The sequence below is a fragment of the Bos javanicus genome, chromosome 19 (genome assembly GCF_032452875.1).
Source record: "Bos javanicus breed banteng chromosome 19, ARS-OSU_banteng_1.0, whole genome shotgun sequence".
Lineage (NCBI taxonomy): Eukaryota > Metazoa > Chordata > Mammalia > Artiodactyla > Bovidae > Bos > Bos javanicus.
In genome coordinates this window covers 57,185,698-57,209,040 of record NC_083886.1, presented here as the reverse complement: position 1 = coordinate 57,209,040, position 23,343 = coordinate 57,185,698, and the positions used below count along the sequence as shown (strand labels likewise).

The 23,343-nt window shown below is 55.9% G+C and overlaps 1 protein-coding gene and 1 non-coding gene across 2 annotated transcripts; both read right to left on the bottom strand.

Moving 5' to 3' along the window:
- Positions 1-1,042: 1,042 nt before the first annotated feature.
- On the bottom strand, positions 1,043-21,949 carry FBF1 (Fas binding factor 1). The gene is made up of 31 exons (XM_061389888.1): positions 21,884-21,949; positions 21,065-21,148; positions 19,999-20,026; positions 19,342-19,383; positions 17,742-17,835; positions 17,056-17,116; positions 16,282-16,332; positions 15,560-15,674; positions 14,944-15,018; positions 14,263-14,382; positions 13,804-13,942; positions 13,553-13,686; positions 12,448-12,547; positions 10,792-11,241; positions 10,446-10,518; positions 9,684-10,000; positions 9,252-9,340; positions 9,030-9,088; positions 8,115-8,255; positions 7,906-8,006; positions 7,584-7,790; positions 6,757-6,864; positions 6,528-6,667; positions 6,322-6,440; positions 5,266-5,388; positions 4,996-5,181; positions 4,400-4,576; positions 4,183-4,320; positions 3,966-4,083; positions 2,685-2,794; positions 1,043-2,133 (listed from the first exon to the last, which is right to left on the bottom strand). Exons 2-31 carry the CDS (start codon positions 21,065-21,067, stop codon positions 2,050-2,052), a joined length of 3,702 nt encoding a protein of 1,233 aa, XP_061245872.1. The 5' UTR covers positions 21,068-21,148; positions 21,884-21,949; the 3' UTR covers positions 1,043-2,049.
- On the bottom strand, positions 5,908-6,010 carry LOC133233105 (U6 spliceosomal RNA). The gene has a single exon (XR_009731584.1). It is a non-coding gene; the product is annotated as a U6 spliceosomal RNA (small nuclear RNA).
- Positions 21,950-23,343: the final 1,394 nt, after the last annotated feature.

Sequence of the window (23,343 nt, the reverse complement as noted above, 5' to 3'; positions counted from 1 at the left end):
AAAAAATTAATTTAAAAAACCCACAAGTATGGTTCCATGCTGTTTTAAATCCTTCATTGCATACCCATTGCCCTGGAGGTAAAAGCTCAAACTTTAACAAGGTATTCAGAGCCTCATCAACTGCCCCCTAATTCTAAGCTCTTCACTGTGGGCTTCTGCACAGCCTCCAACATGTCATCATATGTGATCCCCTCCTGTGATCACCCATGTATCTATCTGTCAAGTGCTTGCTTAAATGCCAGCTTCTCCTAGGCCACGCCCAACCTTAGGCCACGCCCCCAGCTCACCACACAGGTGGGAACTCATTAAGAGTGTTGAGAGGACTGAATTCCCAAGCTTCAACAAGGCTTTGAATAGCACATGGATGCTCCCCTCCTGGGTGTGGGCACCACCCCCAGCAGCAGTAGGGGATCTTCTACTTCACAAAAGCTCTGGATACAGCACACTTTTCTAGGAGGCAGCTGTGATATGGCTGAGGGCCCTGGGCTTTGGAAACTGCCCAAGGACAGCTCAAACCCAGGTCTGGCTGTTTGCTGCCGCCTTGAGCAGGTTATTTAACCTCTGAGTCTCAGTCCCTTCATCTGTGAAGTAAGGGTGGTAATCACAACCTCCTCTGGCCTGCGGTCCAGCCAGGAGAGCAGGGGCGGCTGGAGGGTCCCAGCCAGTCAGTTTTAGAGCAAATAACAGCCCTACAGAACAAACATTTCTGAAAAATAGGTTCCAACTCTGATGAGCCGTGGCAAATTCTACAAACCCAGTCATGAAGGATATAGCAGTTCAGTGGGTCCAGGAAGAAGGTTGTAAATAACACAAGATCCTGCTGGAGGCTGATCTCAAAGAGCAGAGACGCCCCTGGGCCCTCACGATCCCCTCGGCACTGCCCTCCTCCACCTTCCTGCTCCTCGGACAGTTCTCTCTGATGGGAGGTGAGAGAAGCTGCTCTTGAGGTAACTGCTGATTTTTCTTTTTCCCCAACCAGGGATCAAACCTGCGCATCCTCCGGTAGAAGTGCCAGGTCTTAACCACTAGACTGTCAGGGAAGTTCTGATAACTGCGATTTTATTAGTTGAGTCCTTGGGTCTGCAGCAGACAACTACCAACCCCCTCAGCCCTCTCCTGGTGCCCCTCTAGAAGGCCTTGGCCCACTGTCTGTACATGGAGAAGGGCAAAGCCCCCCACCTCGGGCAGCAGCCAGGGTGCGGCCCCTTCCGTTCCCCAGCGCTCTGTATACTCCCAGACAGGGGCTTGCTCTGTCATCTTCATTCCCACCGCCGGGCTTCTGCGGCCAGTGAACAGCACGGAGAAAAGCCTTCCATCCTTCCCCGCACCCCGTCACCCTCTGGGGAGTGTATCAGAAGAAGCCGATGAGCCCAGGGTCTGTGCCAGTGAGCTGGCTGCCCTGGCAGCTGGGAACAAGACGCAGGTTTTGTGTGCCAGCCTGAGAGCAGGACGGGCTGGCTGAGCCCCAAGAGCACGTCAGAACTCGAGGTAAAAGCACCAGGCACGGCGCCTTCCTTGTCCCTGCAGCACCCCCACCTCGTCAGCCAGGAGGCCAGAAGGCCCTGTAACATGTGTGGCCTGACTCTACATCCCCAAAGCGGGGAGACCCCATGCTCTCTGTCGGCCATTCCTTGTGGCAAGGGGGTAGAGAAGCCCCCGGCCTCAGGAGAGGCCCAGATGAAAAGATTCTAAAACCATCCATGGGCTGAGGGGCCCACAGAGCCCAGTCAGACCCTGGGTCCTGAGGTAGAAGTCTGTGGATAGCAGATCCACAGCTGCCGCTGACAGTGTCGTGGGGCTGCCTGCCCTCAGGACGGCATCTCCCCAGAGGCTGCTGCCTCCTGGGGTGTCTGAGAGGCCTGGGCGCACCCACCTGCCTCAGCCATGGGCTGGAGGGCTCGCAAAGAACCCGCCGGCACCCTGTCCACAGGAAGAGCTGTAATTAGGCCCTGGGCATTGAGGGGCTCTCCCAGGCACCCCTGCTATGAGCTGGCGGCCAAAGGGTCTGTTGCAGGGTCTGAAGCCTCTGGTGAGGAGGCAACTGAGCCTTCAGGCTGAGTGGGACGCCATGTTGTAGGAGGCTTTCTTCAGGGTCTCCAGGAAGAACTGTTCATTCTCCAGAAAGTCGCGGTCCTGAAAGGCAGAGCTGGGTGAGCAATCGCCCTCCGGCTCCCTCCTGCACCGGCTTCTGTGGACAGGGATGTGGATTGCTGGACTGGGCGTGAGGGGACCCTGGGGGTCAGCGGATCGATCAGTCCTCTCCTGGCTGACGTCCTGGCTCTGCCTGGCTCTGGATCCGAGGGGGTAGGGCAGGGAACGCACCAGCTCTCCCTCCGGGGGAGGCCACGTGTCAGCACATGACATGGGCCCGCTCGGCCTGTCTGCAGACTGGAGAAAATTACAGTACCTGCCAGGGAGGGCTGTGCGAGGGGAGGCTCACAAGGCTCAGCGCAGAGCCTGGCGGGTAGGAAAGGCACCCTCAGTGACACCACGAGCGTCTGCGAGGCCTGGCCTTTACCTGCCGTGCTGCTCTCCGCCGGGAGTGGGGTGGGCTCGGCCCTCCCCGGGGCCAGGCTGTGCTCTCCCTCCTCTGCCTGAGCTTCTTGTCCCCACTGTGAACACGAGGAGCCCTGAGTCCAGGGGCAGCGGGTGGGCCTGGGTGGCCTCTGCTCCAGGACGCTTACCTGCTCAGCTGTGTGTTTCAGCAGCACCAGCTTGGCGTAGAGGTGTGAGGGACCCAGGCTGACCGGCGGTTGGCTGCACCAAGGAACGGCGGGCGCAGGTGCCACCGTGGCTGAAAGGCAGAGGAGGGCGGGATCAGAGGGCAGCGTGGCGGGAGACCAGGACAGCCACAGCTGGATCCTGGGGCCTTCTCACCACTGCGGGTGGGTGCGACCCGACCGACCTTCCGGGCACATCCAGCTTTCAAAAGCCTCGGAAAATGCTCATGGGATCTCAGCTGCTAAGTCCAATTCTGAAAGTTTATTTGAGGGAAATAATCGGGGAGAGATGTATGTATTATACAAAGATTGCCACTGAAGTACTAGTTACCTTAACAACAACAACAAAAAATCAGTAGGAAATTAGTAAAAATATAGGACAACTCATAATGAAAATTATGTGGATTAAGAGTTAAATGTGTAATTACTGACATGAAATATGTTCCATCTGAATATTTCTGAATGGAAAAAATAAAGGTACAAAACAATCTATGATGCAATCTCTTTTTTTTTAATGGAGGAGAAAGAGTAACTTTATTTCTTTACCAGGCAAAGGGGGTATGGGCTAGCGCCTCAAGAACTCAATTTTGTTTTTAAAAACATATACACAACAGTCTAGAATATTATGCACCAAAATGTTTATAAAGTGGTTCTAGAGAGTGGGTTGAAGGTATTTTTTTTAATATAAGCATGGTCCATTTTAAAACTTATTTGGCTGTGCTGAGTCTTATTTGCAGAACATGGGATCTAGCTCCCTGACCATGGTTTCAACCCCGGCCCCCTGCACTGGGAGCTTGGAGTCTTGGACACTGGGCTGCCAGGGAAGTCCTGAGGGAAATATTTTAAAAACTAGTTTCCCTTCTTCTATTTTTGACCTATTTTTCTATAACATGCATCACTAGCATAAAAAAAGAAATAACAAGATGACTTTAAGCTGCGGACTTCCCTGGTGGTCCAGTGGTCAAGAATCTGCCTTCCAATTCGGGGGACATGGGCTCCATCCCTGGTCCAGGACGATCCCACATACCACGGGTCAACTAAGCCTGTGTGCTGTCACAAAGACCCACCAGAGCCAAAATTTAAAAAAAAAAAAAAAATGAAATAAAAATAACTAACTTAGGTTTTAAAAAAACAAACTCAGCTGCCTCCTATATTGAGCACACAGGAGGCTGGGCAGGATGTGGCTGGCATGCTTTGCCCAGTGGGCGGGCTGAGCCGATGTCCCCTCCTCCCGGAGTTACTTACCACTCAGGCCGGAGGCTGCGGGATCCTGGGCCCTGGAGAGCAGCCCCACTGGGCTGGAGGGCAGGTCCTGTCGGACACGATCCAGCTGCAGCCGCTGCTGGGCCAGACTCAGATGCTCCTGTCCCGGGCCCAGAGAGGACACCGCAGTGAGGGCAGAAGGTGGGGGAGGGGTCCTGGGGAGGGGTCCTGGGGGCAGAGCCTCTGGGAGGCGCCTTGCCTGGTGCATGTGGTGCTCCTGCTGCCGCAGCCGCTCTTGCTGCTCCTGCACCAGCTGCAGCCGGGCCTGCTGCTCGGACTGCAGCTGCCGGGCGTCACGCAGGGCCCGCTCCCCATCCTCGTACTTCTTCGAGGCCACCTGTGGGGAGCCCGGCTGGGTCAGCTGGGCTGGCAGAGGTCAGCATGCCGCCCCCCACCCCCCGGCTGCACCGTGGCACCTGGCTCATGTTCTCCACCTCCTCCGCACGCAGCCTGATGCGTTGGGCAGCGGCACTGACCCTCTCCTTCTCTAGACGCAGCTCCTGCCGCTCCCGCTCGAGGGCCTCCCTCTCGGCTGCCAGCTGGTCCTCTTTGGCCCGGAGCTCACTGGCCCTGATCTTCAGCTCTGCCTGCTCCTGGAGATGGCAAAGCCTGGCTGCATTCTCCTTCCTGGAGTTGAACTGGGCTCTGGGGACCCACAGGTCACCCTGCCTCATTGCTGGGGCTGAACTCCACCCTGACTCTGGGAGGAGGTGGCGGGAGACCTGGGGCCAAACCCCAGGCTCAATTTCTCTGAATCCATTTCTTCATTTCTATAATATCTAAGTCATGGGAACGTGATGAGGATTAAAAGAGCAAATGAGTATAAAGAAGCAGTAAAAGCAAGTTGTTACTATGATGATTGTGGTTGTTTCAATTCTGCAGTGGTGACTCATTACCGCTGCGTGCTTTCTGAAGCTGACCATCCTGAGGAGGATCAGACTGTGAGGGCCAGGGTGGGGAGAGAGGCAGGGCTGTGCGGGGTTCCCACCGTCCGGGAGGCTCTGGGTCCTACCTTGGCCAGGCTGATGAGTGTGCCCTCCCGCTGGGTGTCCACCTGCAGCGCCCGCTCCGCCTCGCGCTCGGCCCGCTCCTTACTCAGCTTCTGTTGGGCGAAGAACTCGGCCCACTCGGCCGCCAGGCGCCGCCGCTCCTCCCCACACTTGTGCATGACGGACTTCTGCTCCTCCAGCAAGGCACTCTGGGGCGAGGGGGCGAGGGCCCCGGTGAGCATCCCTGGGCCTGATGGCAGGGACGCAGCCAAACGTGGTGCATCTGGACTCACCTTGGCCCTCTCCAGCTCCTCCCGCTCCATGGCTATCTGCTGGACCATGACCTTCCTCTGCTCCTCCAGAGCGCGCTGTGCCGCCTCGGCCTTGGACTGCTCGGCATGCACCCGCCAGCGTTCCTGCAGGCCCGGCAGGGTCAGGGCTGAGCGCTCCAGCCCCTGGAGGCTCCACCAGCTCCCAAGACAGGCCTGAATGCTCCTCGGGGAGCTGGGCAAACCACCCTCATCTGGCTTTTCCCACGCTATGCCACAAACACCGCCTTTCCTGAGCGGTAAAAATGGGAAGGAGCCTGGGGACTGGTTTGAGGCAGGCACTGAGTCAAGCGCTGACAGGGCTGAATAAACATGGTTCAGGATATAAAAACATCTGTGTCCACATACTGACAGGTCTATAGGGTATCTGTGATGTCATCAGTGGCTACCTCGGGCTACTAGATAATTTTTCTTTACTGTTGCCAGTTATTTTCATTTTTTCAATGAAAAGTATCATCTTAGAACTTTGTACAAAAAAAGAAAAGGTTATTACTATTTCTGAATTCATCAAATATTTACTGTATCAATTCTCTCAGGAATTGCTTTTTTGTTTGGTAGGGGTCAATGGGAGTTGTTTTTTTCCCACAAGTGCAGCCAATTGTTTTCACCACTTATTAGATTATATCCAATTTGCCTGTCCTTGCACTGGGCCATGCTAATCTTGTCTATGTCATTCCAATTTTAGCACATGTGCTGCTGAAACAAGCACAAAAGGGCATGATTTTTTAAAAGCACAAAGCCTGCTCTTATAGATGCAAGAGATGAAGGAAGTTTAAAGACAGCTCAGGAGACAAGAGCATTTCTCCCAAAGGCACATCAGTGATGGCATCAGTGATGAGCAGGTAGGGGCTGGACGGGGTGGGCTGGGGGCACTTCTGGAGGCTGGGGAGGTCGGAGTCCCTGCAAAGGCAGGAAGGGGCAGAAGAGACAAAGAAAAGCACCGAGGAGGCCAGGGCAGAGTACAGCTGCCCAGTGCCGGGTAGACAGGCCCCGAAGCAGGGGCAGGAGGATGGGCCCTACCTGCTCCAGCAGCCGGCTCTGCTCGCCCAGGCGTGCCTCCATTTTCCCGATGACCTCCTGGAGCCGACTCCGCTCTTCCTCCATGTCCCGCTGCTGCTGGCTCAGCCTCTCCTGCAGCGCTGGAGGTGGCCCACAGGGTGCTCACTGCCCACCCACCTGCCTTCCCGTCGGCAGGGACAGGACGGAGGAGCCCGGGGCCCCAGTACCTTGGAGCTGCTTGTCCTGCTGCTGGATCCCCAGCTCCCGCTCCTGGGAGGTGCTGAGGTGTGAGGCCTCCAGGCGGGAGGACAGCTCGTGCAGGCTGCTGGAGAACGTCTCCATCTGCTCGATGATGCCGTTCAGGGACCTGGGGTGCAGGGGGCGGGGCTTGGGTCATGAAGGCCTGGTCCTCCAGCCCCGCCCTGCTGGGGGAGCAGAGCCTGATGGCGAGCCTACCGTGTGTGGGAGGTGGCGCTGGTCACGGCGTCGATCTCCCGGTCCTTCAGCAGCTTCAGCCGCTGCAACTGCTCCTCGTGGTCCTTGCGCATCTCCAGGATGGAGGCCCTAGGGGATGGGGTCGGGGGGAGGGCAGCGCAGTGAACACCCTGGGTGGCTCCGTCCGGGAGGGGGCTGCTCTGGACGGTCCGTGCTCTGTGGCCTCTCCTCCCCGGCACCAGGCACTGCCTCCGTTTCCCTGGCTCCTACGTCTTCTTATCCGTCTTGCTGCCTCGATGCCACATCCTCTCTCTGGGGGAAGATTCCTTGTTATTCAGCCAAGGACACCTGACGGGGGCCCGACAAGCCTTTCGTGTCTAGCCAATCTGAGCCGTGGGGAAAGGCCGACTCAGCCCACCTTGGCCGACCCCCTCATGTGCCTTTTCTTTAGTTCTGCTCTCCTTTGGAAAGGCAATCAGATCCACAGGCCAGGCACAACCTTTTCCAGGGCTGATGCAGTCACTAGCTTCGAGTGGTCCGGCTGATGGGTTGGTTCACCTGTGCTTAATTAGTGCTTGGGTTGCTTGCTGCTGCCAGGCCCTGCTTGAATAGCCAGTGACCTTGGGCCCTGCCGGGATGCCCTCGCTACTCTGAAGGAGTGGGGGGCATCCCCACCAGGGGTGGGAGGGTACGTGAGATGGGTCAGGGAGGTGGGCCTCAGTTCTTAGTCCTCATCTGGAAGCAAGCGGTCAAGCCTTGGTACAGAGGCTGCTGAGCCCACGGCTTGGGGTCTCAGGGCAATTGGCTTCCTCTGGGAGCCCTGAAGCCGGCCCCCGGCACCTCCTCACCGCTGCAGCTCCCGGAGCCGCTCCATCTCCTGGTCTTTCTCCTGTGTGGCGGCCGCCAAGCGCCGCTGGTGCTGGGCTGTGAGTTCAGCGCGGGCCTGCTCGGCCTCCTGGCAGTGTGACAGATACTGGGCAGACAGCTCCTCGTTCTCTCTCCGCAGCCGCTCTTCCCGTTGCTGGTACAATGTTTCTAGCACCTTGACTCGGCTCCTGCCAACAGAACACCCAACCGTGAGGCTCAGAAGGGGAGGCCAGAGGGCCCTAGGGCACCCGAGCTGGGGCTGGCCCTGAGCCAGGGGCAGCCCGGGCTGGAGGAGCCGGGTACCTGTGAGCACACTCGATGAGCTCCAGGTCTGCCTGGTGCCGCTGCTGCAAACTCTCCAGCAGCAGCTTGTGCTGGGTCCGCTCCAGTTCCAGCTTCCGCACCTGGGCCATGGCATGGAGGGAGGGGATGGAGTGGAGAGTCCCTCAGGCTGCCTGGGGAAGCCGTCCCACTAGCCCTGCCCTGGAAGCCACTGCCCCTCTGCCCCTCACCTGGGCCTCGAGCTCTGCCAGCCGGGCCTGACTCTGCAGGAGGGTGGCCTGGAGCTCAGCGGTGCCACTCTGAAGCTCAGCCTGTGCCGCCAGGAGCTGCTGCTGGTACTCGGAGCCGGGTAGCAGGCTCCGGGCCAGGGACTGGAGGAGAGGGGGAGAGACGTGCCCCATCAGGTAGGGGACAGGACCCCAGCGGAGCTCACCTCTGACCTGCCAGGCTCTGCGCCTGACCTGTGGCTGGAGACAGGGACAGGGTCATGACACCCAGAGGCCAAGGATGAGACCTGGAGGGTCATATGGTCCCCGTCCTCCCCTCTCAGGTCAGGTTGGGGAAAATGAGTCTCCCCCATGCCCTCAGAACAACATCCTCCCAGCAGGGGTTCCACATAAACAGTGGGTCCCTGCAGAATTCCAGCTACAACAGAAGGTGGTGACCCCGGCCCTGATGTCAGGCCTGAAGTTCCAATGCAGAGTGATGCTCTGGGTCCTGCAGGCTGCCCACTACCCACCCACCATCGCAGAGGCGCTTCCGGATTCCCGGGAAGCACTCCACAGGTGCTCCTGTGGGGCCAGGCCTGCTCAGGGCTGGGGGTCACAGGTGCTATTGCACCTGGGCAGTGTGGGCGGTGGGAGGACGGCAGTGGAGGAGGTTTTCTGGATGGAGCAGCAGGACAGCTGAGCCCTGCACTCTGAGTGAAGCATTCTCAGCTGCCTCTGCCTGGGGGCCACCTCAGTTCTCCACTGGTGCCGGCAAGTGAGCACCCAACCCTGTCCGGGAGAGGCAGGTGAGTGCTGGTGGGGAGACAGGGGAGCCGGCTGAGAGGACAACGCGTTCCTCCTGGCAGTTTGGCAGGTGCTGCTTCTAAGCACAGGAGAACTGCCCCATGGGCCCGCCTGTTTGTTCACCCTCCCTACCTGAACAGGCACAGAAGGCCCTGAGGGTTCCTGGGAATTCGGGAAAACAACTGCAGGCTCTGAAAAATCAAGAGCACAGAAATGAGGAGGCGCAGGGAGGCCGGAGGTCTAGGCGTGTGCTCGGGAGAGCCTGGCTTCACGTCTGCCTGCAGGGACCCCCGAAGGAAGCTCTCAGTGCCTCTCCACCCAGAGTTAACCTCCCAAACAAAGCAGAACACACACCTGTGCCAGAGTGGTCTCCAGGGGCTCTTCCCCTTTTTGGGTCACCTGCATGGAGGGCCAAGGCGGCCTTGTTCCAAGTCACGGGGGACCTGTGGACATGGGGCGGGGGAGGCAAGGTGAGCAGCCTGCTGTGAAGGATACAGGGAGGAGGGGAGGGCTGGTCTGGCAGGAAAGGCGAAGGCCAGGGTCAAGTCATAGACTGGAAAGGCCTGAAGGCTGGTAGCTTACTAAGAGTGGGGTCTCAGCTGGAAAAGGGGACGGGGATCTGGCTTCAGGTCCCCTGACTCAGTGGGTCTCGTGCATGGTCTTGGATCCCATACACCACACTGACCACATGGAGCCCAGCACAACCGCCCACTGTTCTAGGGATGGGGGCTCGGGCTGGCCCCCTGCGCCTCACCCGCCTGCAGCCCCGCCTCGGACTGGACGTACCCAGAGGTGGCAGGTGGGGACCATGGCCCTTGTGTTACTATTCCTGGGACCTCCCCAGCAGCTGCTGGCTCGAGCCCTTGGGTGCTGGCAGCAGGCTGACTGAGAAAGCAATTGTCAGTATGAAGGCAGGAGAAGGTGTGGGTTAGGCTGGATGAGGGCGGGCTGGGACAAAGCCCAGGAGGGAAGCTGCAAGGCCGCCCCTCTTCCCGACCCCCTCCACCTTCCTCCTGTTGCCACCATCCCGTCTTGGGAATCCTCCTCACGGTCTGAGCCCCTGGCCTTCTGCAGCACTCCCAGGGGCAACCACCTGGTAACGTCTAAGGAGCAGCTGTGGCCCTGCACGGGCACCATGGCCATGCTCTGGTCCATGCCATGCCCGCAGCGTCCACTGAGGCCCTGCCCACTCGCCCACCGGCTCCAGTGCCCCGTGGTTCCTCTCGTCTCTGTCCGCTCTTCCCTGTCCGTTCTTGGCTCTCGGGGCCAGTGACGAAGCTTTCCCTTCCCTTGGGTTTCAGGTCCCGGTCCAGACTGCCCTCCTTGCTTACTCAACCCCAGGGTGGGGTGACATGCCCAGCCTGTCACACAACTGCCCACCTCGCCTCCCCTTTGCTCTGGCTGCAGAGCTTCCTCTGGATGGTCCCAGCCCACTCTGGGGCTGCTCCCTGTCCTCCCTCACATTCCAGAGCCTCCCCCAGGAGCCCCCTGGCAGCCACTGTCTTCTCGAACACTCCTCAAGAGCACAAGTGATCCCCCACGTGTCACCTGCTTTAGTTTGGTCAGCAGAGCCACTGGACACAGGGTTTCCCACCAGCCCAAGGGCGCTGTGGACAGAGCCCTGCTCGGAGGCACCAGGAAGGCTGTGTGAGCCACATGAGGGCACCCTGGGTCTCCTGCCCAACCAGGCCAGCGCCTGGCCCCACGGCAGCAGGGCATGAGCATCAGCAGCCCCCCAGCTCCCAAAGGTGGGGAGCCAGACACTCTCCCCATGCCCAGAGATGGGGAGAAGCACGGCTGAGAGACTGCACTCTGCCCACAGTCAGCACAATGGGGGCGCTGCTGACGGAGGCGCTGAGTCCTCCCTCCGGAGAGACGGCGGCCTGAGCCCTACCTGCAGGAACGTGGCCGGCCGGCTGCCCCCGCCAAGTGCTGGCCCTCAGAGGCTGAGGTGCGCTCCGCTCTGGCCAGACCTTGGGCCTTCTTCCGGGACAGGGCGTGGCTCAGCCAGTCCTCGTCTGCCTCCTCCTCAGATGCTCCTGGTTCCGCAGCCTGGCTGCCTCTGGCAGGAGGGCCGGTACCCTCGGCGGGTGCTTTTACCCCCAAGGAGGAGGGCAGCCCAGCCGGGGCAGGGTGGCTGATGGGGACGGAATGCTGGCTCGCAGGAGGGGGACCCCTTCGAGCCTCCCGGCCTGGGGAGTTGGGGAGCAGGTCCGAGCCATCGTCCTTGAGACCCAGCCAGTCGGCGCCTCCCCTCCTGGGCGGGGTAGGGCTGGAGGCTGCGGGGGTGCTCTGCCTGGAGCCAGCTTCTCCCTTGGGGTCTGTGCCGCCATCTAAGAACCTACTTCAAGACAGAGAAGAGGGGAGTCTAAGGCAGGCCAAGCAGCCTTTCCCAAGAACTCCTGACGGGCCTTTCCCTTCACTGCCTGGGGGGACTAGGGGGCCCACAGTAAGAAGTCAGGATGCCTGGGGCCCTGCTCAGCCAGAGCCACGGCGAGCCAAGTGAGGTCTGCAAAACACCTTGATTCAGTCACGAAAACCAGGGACAAATCCATCTGCAGCAAACAGGACCAACCACGGGCACACACACCCAGAGAAAAGTCAGCCAGGTCAAGCACTTCTAGGCTTTCCGTCAATAGTCATTCTGTCACTCACTTATGCATTTGGCCATTGTCTCTTGTGGCTCAGCTGGTAAAGAATCCGCCTGCAATGTGGGAGACCTGGGCTTGATCCCTGGTTTGGGAAGATCCCCCGGAGAAGGAAAAGGCTACCCACTCCAGTATTTTGGCATGGAGAATTCCATGGACTATATAGTCCATGCGGTCACAAAGAGTCAGATACAACTGAGCGACTTTCACTTCACTCTATGAGTTAACTGGCAGGCGGCAGCAGGTTCCAAGGTTTAAGGGAAGAGTTGACACACACGTGTGCAAGGTTACTGAGATGGAAAGAGAGGCTGAGGAAGCCGACGTGACATAACGTTAACACCATGGAGCCTGGAGAAAGGATAGGAGGGAGTTGTTCTCACAACTCTTCCATCAGTTTGAAATTATTTCAAAATATAAAGTTTAAAATATATATTGGGAGAAAAAAAAATCTCCAAATTCAGAAAAATCTATGCACTAGCTTAACATTTTGTTGCCAACTGGGACGAGACCACTGTCAGGACGGTCAAGGCAGAGCCCAGGGCCGGGCTTCCGGGGAGTTGAGTCTGAGAAGCTGCTGCCCGAGGTTCCCTTTGGCTCCCCCGGGTCTGGGTGTTCCTCACGGAAAAGCAGACCAGCTGACGTCACAGCAGTTTCCGGTTCCCCAGGGCTTCCAGCTGAGTCAAGTCCACCTCTTCCTTACTCTTCCAAGGAGGCTGGGAGCAGAATCCAGGGTCTACTCCTGCTGGGGGGGGCCGTCCCGACCCCTTGGCCTGGACTGCTGGGCACTGGCCACTCCCCTCCTTTGGCGTCCACGGACTCTAGTGCCTCCCAAACAAGCCTGGTGGTGGGATGGGGTGAGGGGGCCCCCACTTTCTCAGCAGGCAACTCTGCCTCAGGCTTACCTGACAGACTGCCGGCGGGACTGGCGGCCCTCGGAGGAGCCCACGGTGGGCTGGTAGGCCCCAAAGGTGAAGTCCTCATCACCCCAGGTGTCTTCTTTGTCTGTGAATGAAGGAACCCATGATCTAGAGCAGGTGGAGTCGACCTGTGAGTGCTGCAGAATGCTGGGTTTGAAAAGGGCTGAGCTAGCAGCTTGATGGGTAAGACGAGTGATGGGAATGCGTTGTCGGAGGAAGCCGAGTGAGGGGCTGGGCGTCGGTCTACACCTCTAGCCTCAGCACACAGAACATCACCGTGAGCTGTGAAAAGAGCACCTGAGAAGCCCGGCCCCGACCCCTGCGGGTGAGGCCGGGTGAGATCGTGTGTCCCAACAAGGGCTTCGAGCCGACAGGCCGTGGGCCGATGCTCTGAAGAGAGCAACACTGGCCAGAGCAGCGTCTTTCAGACCGTGAGCTGCTGCCTATTAGCAGGTTGAGAAACTAGTAAGTTACAACCGATATATTTAATCGTCAAAGTGCTTAGTTGCTCGGTCGCGTCCAACTCTTTGAGACCCCATGGACTGTAGCCTGCCAGGCTCTTCTGCGAGTGGGATTTTCCAGGCAAGAATACTGGAGTGGGATGCCATTTCCTGCTGCTGCTGCTGCTGCTAAGTCGCTTCAGTCGTGTCCAACTCTGTGCGACCCCATAGATGGCAGCCCACCAGGCTCCCCTGTCCCTGGGATTCTCCAGGCAAGAACACTGGAATGGGTTGCCATTTCCTTCTCCAATGCATGAAAGTGAAAAGTGAAAGTAAAGTCGCTTAGTTGTGTCCGACTCTTAGCGACCCCATGGACTGCAGCCTACCAGGCTCCTCCGTCCTTGGGATTTTCCAGGCAAGAGTACTGGAGTGGGTTGCCATTGCCTTCTCCGAGTCAAAGAGCATATAAACAAAAAAAAAAAACAACAGAGACTTAAACACAGTGACGGTTATTTTCTGACACTTTTGACCCAGTTCATAAATATGAATAATACAATGTGTGTGTGTCATGAGGTAAAGCTTATTTTTTATTATGGCTCCTGGTAAAAACCTGTTCTGTCCCTCTGCCCCCACCCCACAAGCCTCCTCACCCTGTGGCCGCTGGTACTTCTTGTCCAACTTGAACTCCCTGTGCTCGCCGGTGCCTGGCCGGGCTAGGAGCTTGGCAGCAGGGCCCCGACCCAGCAGCTCATCCAGCTTGGAGCGGGCAGGGAGGGGCCCTTCCCTGCAGGAAGGGACAAGGGGCAGGTACCTGTGAGCACCAGGGGCTCCTAGGGGGGCCACACTGTACCCTCCCTCTCGCTTTTCCCTGGTGGCACTCTCCACGCCCAGGGACCCTTACTGGTCGCCCGCCTGCCTCTTCTCTGCCTTGGGGCTGTCTCCAAACCCCAGGGTGGCCATGATGTCGTCCCCATCGTCGAAGAGCAGCTCTTCCTTCTTTCGGACTGGAGTGTCCCCAGGAGTTAGAGGGATAGAGGGCCCTGAGAACCAGAACACAGGGCACAGTGGCCTCAGCCTTCTGGTCCTCAACTGTGCGGTTTGAATGGGCTGAGGGGGCGTTTCTCTACCTTTGAGTGGAACAGCAGGCACAGCAGCGTCTGGTCCCACCCTGGCACCCGACTCCCCCAGCCCGACTCCTGGGCGCTCCCATCCCCCTCCCTTCCCTCTTCCCAGAGGCTGATGACCTCTTGGTCCAGGATCTAAGACCTCTGGTCCCTGCCTGGTGGGGTCTCTGGATCTGCACTGGCAAGTTCAGTGAGTCAACTGCAGCAGCCCCAGGAACCTAACAAGCCCACCCTACCGTGATCTCTGACTGGGGCTGGGTTCTTTTTGGAAGAGGTTTTCGTCTCCGTGGAGGGCAGCTTCTTGGGGATTCCTTCCTCATCATCAGAGAGAAGTCCTGCCAGGGGGTCTTCTGAGTCTCACGGGCAGAAGGGGAAGCAAAGGGCAGACTGTATGTCGCGTTCAGGAAAACCAGCGTTGTACTGCCCTGGGGGAGTTATTGACCGGAGAGCTGTAGCTGCTCTGACACCTATGCAAGGCGCTCGGCATCTGGGGGCCTGGGGTAGCGGGGCTCCGATACAGGGCAGACTGGGCCAGGGGAGAGGAAGCAGGGAGAGCGGCCCCAGGGCCCGCATTCCAGCGTGACTGCCCCAGGCTCTGCTGTCTGCACCAGCATTCTAGGAACATCCCTGAGGCTTGAGAAGGCAAGTAAAATGTCAGGGAGTGCATGAAGGACAAGGGACTTTCCCTCACGCTTTATAATCTTCAGTTTGACCCCTGGCTTCCAAGTCCGGGCAAATAAGTGCCCAGATATCCCAGCCAGAGGGGCACAATTAGTCCCTCCCTCAATTCGTGAGGAACAAAATCAACGGCACCAGCTGTCTGCTCCGCATCTGACAGACAGTCTGTCAGCCCTCGGGCAAACGAGCATTGAAACTGGAGCCATGGAAACTGAAGCGTCCTAGAAGGCCTGTGGTACCTTCCAAGGAGAACTTCCTGTACTGATGCCCAAAGCTGGAGGGAGATGGAGGTCGATTCTTGGTGGGAATGGCATCTCCCATCACAGGCAGCAAAGAGGAGCCAAGGTCACAGGCCTGGGTCTCTTCTGGCCTACATGCTGCCACACCGTGATGGGGACCCCGGGCTGCCGTGTATTTCCATCTGGTGGCTGAGGGCTTGTGGCCGTGGACACAGCTGTGGGACAGGTCTATACCGCCCTGGATCTCAATCAGGCTTTTGGCCTGGAAATGCGGTCTGGAAGTGACCTTCGGCCCTCTATTCACAAGTTGCTCCAAACAGGAACATGGGTTGGGCCGATGCAAAAGTTACCATAAAATTCTGCAATTTAACTCAAATGGATTCTCCAGGAGTCTGAGGAAGTGGGGGTGGGGGCGGTGGGAAGCTCAACCCATCTCCCTCCCCAACCATAAACGCTCCAACACACAGGTGCACATTGAGATCCTGGTCTTCCCCCTCCCAGGCAGAGAGAACCCATAGGGCACAAGGCCTTCTGTCTAAGCATCTCCCACATCCCCAGTGTCTTCTCATTCGAGGAGCTATGTCCTACTCACCTTTCTCATTGGCGGTTAACACACCGGCAATTTTAAGGGGACTAGGCGGCTCTTCTTTCCCAGAGCCCTTTGCAGGCCTTTTGTTTGAGGCTAGACTTGGCTTCAGCCCTAAGAGGTCAGCATCCATTTCATCCAGGTCCTGGAAAAGCAGGAAGGAGGAAGGAATCCCCACAGGTGCTCAGCTGGCAGGTGCTAAACACCCCCAGGCTCTGAGAAGCCTGGTAAGGATGCTGCCTCCAACTTCCATGTGGAACAGATGGGGACTTGGGTGGGGGACCCATCCCAACAAGGTTACAGGAGAAAGACAGAGGCAGGGCCGAAACCCAAAGGCTCCACACAGTTGGTCTCAGATAAGCCCGAAAGGTTTCCGGCTGGTGCTCCCACCAGCCCTCATGAGCAGCTGCCGCTTCGAGGTGAGAATGGGAGGGAGCCTCAAACTTGCTTTCAGCAGCTTCTCACAAAAGCTTAGCAAATGCTGAAGCTGTTTGCAGTAGAAACAGAACAGCAGGGTCCTGGGGTTTAAGGTTACCCAAGGTTGGGACTTCCCTGGTGGTCCAGGGGTTTAGAATCTGCCTTCCACTGCAGGGAAGGGTGTGGGTTTGATCCCTGGTCAGGGAACTAAGATCCCACATGCTGTGAAGCGCAGCCAATGAATACATAAATAAATAAATGAAGGAACAAGAGGGAGAATGAAGGCTTGGTGTAAAATGGTGTCCCAGCCCATCTCCTCGAAGCTGTTTCCTTACCTTCATGGCCTGCAGCAGAGACTGCGGGTCTGCATCAGAGATGTCTGAAACCTACATGATGGGAGGGTCAGGAGAGACATGCTGGTCAAGGCCCAGCAAAAGTCAGGACCCTTATCACCCGGCTCCTGTTAGGGCAGGAGCACAGCTGGGGGCGGGGAGGAGCATAACCCTTATCACCTGGCTCCTGTTAGGGCAGGAGCACAGCTGGGGGCGGGGGAGGAGCATAACCCTTAATACCTGGCTCCTGTTAGGGCAGGAGCACAGCTGGGGGCGCGGGAGGAGCATAACCCTTATCACCTGGCTCCTGTTAGGGCAGGAGCACAGCTGGGGGCGGGGGAGGAGCATAATTTGGAGGGTTCTGCCCTCACAGTGCTCATATGAAGTCAAACCTGACCAGCTGTGGACACTCACAAAGCGCTGCTGCTTTTGGGTCCTCCCAAAAGGAAGTCTACAGCCATCACAAAACAGATTAAGCTACTTTCCCTCCACGTGATCGGACAGCGTGGAGTTTATTATGGGAAGTGCCATAAGAAGGGGCAACCGTCGAGCCTCCAGCAGCTGCTCGGAGCTCTCCTTTCTAGCTCATCTCACCGGGAGGAATGAAAAGGATTTGCTCTGAGTCCACTTGGCAGCCCTTGGGTACTGTTTTAAGAACAAACTGGCTTTGTGGGGACTTCTAAGCCTTCTGTGGGCAGTCCCTCGGACACAACAGCCGTCTCACTGTCTCTGGGGGTGAGCAGAGCCGGTGAGGAAGAGGGAACAGGTCAGGCTCACCTCGGCATCAGCTCCCGCCAGGCCTGCCTGGGTGATGAAGGCGTCGTCTTCCAGGAGGGACCTGCAAAGGAGCAGAGTCTATACCAGCACCCCACCCCCACGGTCCTCAGGGCACTAGATGATTCAGGGAAGGAGAAGGAGCTTAGAGGGGCCAAGTGAGCCTAGACAGACTCCAGAAGGACAGAATTGCTGAATGGAATCTCACAAGTCACCGAATGCGATGATTTTTAAGTTTGTTAAAAATGTACAGTCCCTTTAAAAGCAACAGGTAGGAGAGAAAAACAGAACTATCTGGGCTAAAATGAAGGTGGAGAGTGGAGTGCTCACAAAGTGCCTCCTTCTTTCTCACAACTGTGGGAAAGTTCAGAAGAACAATCTGAGTCACCAATTTGAGAGTCAAGCATCTAGGCCAATCCTCTTATTCCGAGGGTAAGAAAACGGAAGCTCAGAGAGCTTCAGGAATTGCCCAAGGTCACACAGTAAGCAGGACTGGAAGCCGGAACCTCTGACCTCCAGTTCAGTTCCCTTCCCACCCCGCCAGGATCCTCCGTTGCCCTGGAGTTGAAGGGAGGACAGGAAGGTCGTGGCCCTACAAGCAGGACCCACCGTGAGTGGAGAGGGAGGGAAGGGCAGGAGCATTCGGCCTGAAATGGGGCTTGGATACCCTGGCGGCCCCATGTGCTCACTTTGGTCTAGGCCCAGAGGGAGGGGGCACCTGGGCTCCACCTGGGGCGTCTCTGGCACGTGACGTAAGTTTAACGGGCTTCTCAGGTGGTGTCACTGAAAAAAAGAAAATAAAAGATGTGATTCGGCCACAGAGAACTGGAGTCAAGATGGAAAGGACTGCGCCTTGCCCACCAAGCTGTCTCCCACATCTTCCTACTGAGAGAGGGGCCTTTTTGGAGGAAGGAAACTGACCCTTGAGGCAGGTCTCTTAAAAAACCTGGATGGAGGAGGGCATCATATATTTCCAAGCAGGAAGTCAACCCAGCTGGTGCCAAATCAAGAGGCTGTTCCCAACCCCGACCAGGAAAGCGGACACAACGCACTCCATCACCCACGGGCTTGCTTTGTGCATGCTCCTGGGCCAAGGCGGGGGGAATCTCAGCCACGCTGTGGCTGGTGAGCTTTGCTGACCCCAAAGCCCTGTTTCTCAGGGCAGCAGACACGGACACACAGGGCAAGGGACTTGTGTCCAGAATACAGAAAGAACTCTTACAAACTCAGCAATAAAAAGGCAAATAACTCAGTTTGAAAACTGGGTAAAGATCTGAATAGACCTTTCTTCAAAGATATAAATGGCCAGGAAACACATGAAGAGATGTTCAAGGTCATTAGTCATCATTAGTCATTAGGGAAATGCCCATTGAAATCACAATGAGATTTAACTTTACACCCACTGAGACGGCTATTTGTTGTCGTTTGTTTAGTCGCTAAGTTGTGTCCGACTCTTCTGTGACCTCACGGACTGGAGCCTGCCAGGCTCCTCTGTCCATGGGATTTCCCAGGCAAGAATACTGGAGTGGCTTGCCATTTCCTTCTCCAGGATGGATATAATGAAAAAGAAAATAACAATTACTGGCAAGAATGTGGGGAAATTGGAACTCTCTTACACTGCTGATGGGAAGGTACACTGGTACAGTTCCTGTGGGAAATAGTTTGGGGGTTCTTCAAAAACTTAAACACAGAGTTATCATATAATCCCGTAATTCAACGCCTGCGTTTACACCCGAAAGAACCGAACACATAAGCCCACACAAAAACTTGTATATGGTTGTTCATAACAGCATTATTCATAACAGCCTAGCTGAAATGTGGAAACCACCCAAACATCCATCAACTGATGAATGGCCAAACAAATGGGGCGCATAGAACAATGGAATATTGTCCAGCCATGGAAGGGAATGGAGAGAGGACTGTTACAGTGCGGACGAACCTCGAACACGGGGAAGGTGAAAGGAAGCCGGATGCAAAAGCCTCATACTGCATGACTCCATTTAATGTAAGATAAGGCAAATTCATAGAGAAAGAAAGTTAAGTAAGTGGCTGCCTAGGGGTGCAGGAGGGGAGAGTGAGCAGTGACTGCTAATGGTGTGGAGTTTCTTTACAAGGTGACGAGAATGTTCTAAACTCGGCTGTGGTGGTGACTGCACACTTCTGTCAATATACTACATGTCGCTGAACTGTACACTTTATAAAAGACTGAACTTTATGTGAATTATATCTCAGTTAATAAAAGAGAGAGAGCAAGCCTGAATCAGGCAGTTCTGGGGAAGGGGCACTTACCCTCCTCTCCCAGGAGGTCACCAAGGACATCATCGATGGAGTCTGGAACAGGAAAAGGGCCACCGTGACTTCAGGAGGAGAGAAGGGTCCTTTAGGGCCTCATAGCTTGAGACCTCATCCAGGACACCCCACCTGGATACTTCTGGATACAGAGCCCAACAAAAAGGATTTTTCCCTGAGTCCCATCTGTTGTTTATTTCTGAATTACTCTGAGGGCCAGCAAGGCAGCATAGGGAGTTCCGTAGGAAAGCACAAGCTACCTTTGGGATTACAGGGAAAACAGCAAGACTCACACCAAGGGACTTCCCTAGTGGCCCAGTGGCTAAGACTCCATGCTCCCAAGGGAGGGGACCTGGATTCAGCCCCTGGTCAGGGAACTAGTGACTGCATGCTCCGTTGTATCTGATTTTTTGCGACCCCATGGACTTTGTTGCCCTCCAGGCTCCTCTGTCCATAGAATTTTCCAGGGTACTAGCTAGATCCTACAACTAAAGATTCCAAGTGTCAAAACTAAGACTTGGCATAAATAAATATTAAAAAAAAAAAAGAAAAGAAAAGACATTCACTGAGAACATTCAGGCAGACATTTCTAAGTCATGTGGACCCAAGGCGGGGAAATTATTTTTGGCTTATGGGTGATGTTTCATCCCCACTTACCTTTCACTCTTTTCTTGGCTTTTGGTGCCTAAAAAGGGAAAAACAAATCTCATGAACAAGATCAGACAGTGAATGTGTACTAAAACCCAGAATGCAGAATGAATTGTTTTGCCTTTTGCAAAGATGGGGACAAGGAGCACCAGTGACATGTGGGGACAGACGGCCTTTATGGTTTTCTTAGAGCTTCTCAGAATAGACTCATTCAGAGCATGAAAAGGGCCACCCCCAACCAGCAGTGGATGCCACATTGGGTGCTATCTGGTGGGTGGAAGTCTCTCCTTTCCCCCAGATTTCCAGATGCCACATACAACCCCTCCCAGGATGTAATGTTTTCCTCTAATCCATGTCCCTGACTGTTCAGTATCAGTGACAGACACGTAAAAATGCTTTCCAGATGGATATTCAGAGGCTCAAAAGAGATGCTTGCTTACTGTTTAATAAGAAGTTGCTTTTTTTCTTTTATGCCATGCTACACAGCTTGCTGGACCAGGGATCGAACTCATGCCCCCTGCATTGGGAAGCACAGAGTCTTAACCACTGGACCTGCCAGAGAAGTCCCATTAGTAAGTTTGATATCTATAATCATCACTCTTCTTTGAGGCCACCCAGTCCCCAAAGTACTTCATGCAGTCAAGCTCTTGGAGGTGGAGGCAGGGGGGAGGGTAGACTCCCATTTCCACACACCTGCTCTGATTCTCTGCTGTTGGAGAAGACTCTTGAGAGCCCCTTGGACTGCAAGGAGATCCAACCAGTCAATCCTAAAGGAAATCAGTCCTGAATACTCATTGGAAGGACTGATGCTGAAGCTGAAACTCCAATACTTTGGCCACCTGATGTGAAGAGCTGACTCATTTGAAAAGACCCTGATGCTGGGAAAAATTGAAGGCAGGAAGGGAAGGGGAAGATGAGATGGTTGGATGGAATCATTGACTCAATGGACATTGAGTTTGAGTAAGCTCTGGGAATTGGTGATGGACAGGGAAGCCTGGTGTGCTGCAGTCCATGGGGTCGCAAGGAGTCGGACACGACTTAGCAACTGAACTAAACTGCTCTGCATTCTGCTTACCATCTCAAGGCTCTGGGGGCTGCTTCTAGCTCCTTCACAGCGCTGTCCAGCTCACTGGAATTCTGCCTGTCAGGCTCATCCTCCCTAATGAAGAAAATTAAAGTGTCTGCTCACAAACAATTTGGCTTTAACAGTGCTTGAGTCAAAGATTGATAAAGCCTTCTCTCACTTTACTCATTCAAAAGGTCAAAACTTATTTCCATCAGTTAAAAATTTCTTATGGTGGGTGATTCAGATGAGAGGCAGTGTTTTGGGTAACTTTTTGAGGCTTGGAGATTATTTGAAAAAAGTGCAGTGGTCCTCATTCCTTATTCTGAAAGAGGATACAGAAAATAGCAGGTCTCCAACTTGGAAAGATGGGCTTCCCTGGTGGCTCAGATGGTAAAGCGTCTGCCTGCAATGTGAGAGACCCGGGTTCGATTCCTGGGTCGGGAAGATCCCCTGGAGAAGGAAATGGCAATCCACTCCAGCTCTCTTGCTTGGAAAATCCCACGAATGGAGGAGCCTGATAGGCTACAGTCCCTGGGGTCCCAAAGAGTCGGATACCACTGAGCGACTTCACTTTCATCTTAGAAAAGAGGTGGGGGTCTGGCTCTGTGGTCAATACACCTTTCCAGGCAACACTCAGGTCTACTTTCCCAGCAGCAATCAGCACACAGAACGGATGTGAAAGCTGGTTACTCCTTGATAGTATTTTCACTATCGGTGGAAAATTTCCCCTTTTAACTGTAAATCCAACTCACTCCATTAGTGGTGAACTGTTTTCCCCAGAATTATCATTCTTTCCCGCCCGCTCCTCAAAAAGTTATGCAAACTGACCTTTGGCACAGCTTGGAAGAAAGTAATAAGAGGTGGGCAGCTCTAGTTGTCTGGTGCCGGCCTGTCCTGTTATTAGAATGCAAAGTTAATGTGGGGTTACTGCACAGGGGCCACTCTGAATGCTTGAGTTTCTCCTTCTCTGTAATGGCAGTGTTCACGACCCAACGTGTTTTTGTCTCCTCACATCTAGGAGCGTCTCCCATTTCCCAGTGATCCTGTCCCAGCCTCGCAGACCGTGGGAATTTCTAAGGGAGGCTGCAAAGGCCTCAGGACCACAAGGACCATCGCATCGTTGTGCACAGCCAACTCCGTGCCAGGCGTTTTAAGATCCCTTAGCTAGGGCCCTCCCGGTGTCATCCCCTCGGTCCTCGCGCCCAGCCCATCTCGATCCCGAGCGCAGCGTATGATCCTTCCAGCCCCTGAAATCCTCCCCACGCTCCCTGCCCCCCGCCCCCCGGTTACGTGCCATTCCCCTCGGAGGCGCAGCCCCTGGGACGTGTCCCAGACATAGCTGACGGTCCAGGCTCCACTCCAGCCCGGTTCAGTAGAGGCCTCCAGCTTCGGAGCGCTACGGACGCCAATCTCTCGGTCGCCCGGCCTCCGGAAGAAAGGAGAGGCGCGAAGCATCCTGGGGGTTGTAGTCCTAAGCCCGCTCACCTGCTAGAGCCAAGGGAGTCTGGGGCGCTGGAATGAACCACACTTCCTAGGGTGCCCCTCCGCGGCCGTTAGTCGGCGCACCGCGTCGTAGCCGCTGGGCGCGTTGCTAGGAGCTGCCTGAACGCCCCTTTGCTAAGCCGGCGGTACGTGGGTTCCGAGGCCGGTGAGCTTCTTCCTCCCGGTTTTCTGCAGAACTACCACTACCTGGGCTCCAAAGTGAAGTGAAGTGAAAGTCGGTCAGTCGTGTCTGACTCTTTGCGACCCCATGGACTATACAGTCCATGGAATTCTCCAGGCCGGAATACTTGAGTGGGTAGCCTTTCCCTTCTCCGGGGGATCTTCCCAAACCAGGGATTGAACCTAGGTCTCCTGCATTGCCGGAGAAGGCAATGGCGCCCCACTCCAGTACTCTTGCCTGGAAAATCCCATGGACGGAGGAGCCTGGTGGGCTGCAGTCCATAGGGTCGCTAAAGAGTCAGACACGACCGAGCGACTTCAGTTTCACTTTCATGCATTGGAGAAGGAAATGGCAACCCACTTCAGTGTTCTTGCCTGGAGAACCCCAGGGACAGGGGAACCTGGTGGGCTGCCGTCTATGGGGTCGCAGAGTCCGATACGACTTAGCGGCAGCAGCAGCTCCCGCATTGCGGGCGGATTCTTTACCAGCTGAGCCACAAAGAAAGCCCACCTAGGTTCCAAACCAGTTACAGTTCTTCCAGGAACTTCCCTGGTGGCCCAGTATTAAAACTCCGCACTTCCACTGCAGGGAGCACGGGTTCGATCCCTGGTCTAGGAAGTAAGAG

What these genes read in the sequence shown, in the direction of transcription:
- FBF1 (XM_061389888.1), bottom strand. An exon ending in TCCCCACCTGCCACCTCTGG is followed by an intron (nt 9,341 to 9,683) that starts GTACGTCCAGTC and finishes CCATGTCCACAG; the next exon opens with GTCCCCCGTGACTTGGAACA. An exon ending in CGCAGCCTCCGGCCTGAGTG is followed by an intron (nt 2,795 to 3,965) that starts GTAAGTAACTCC and finishes TCTGCCTTTCAG; the next exon opens with CCACGGTGGCACCTGCGCCC.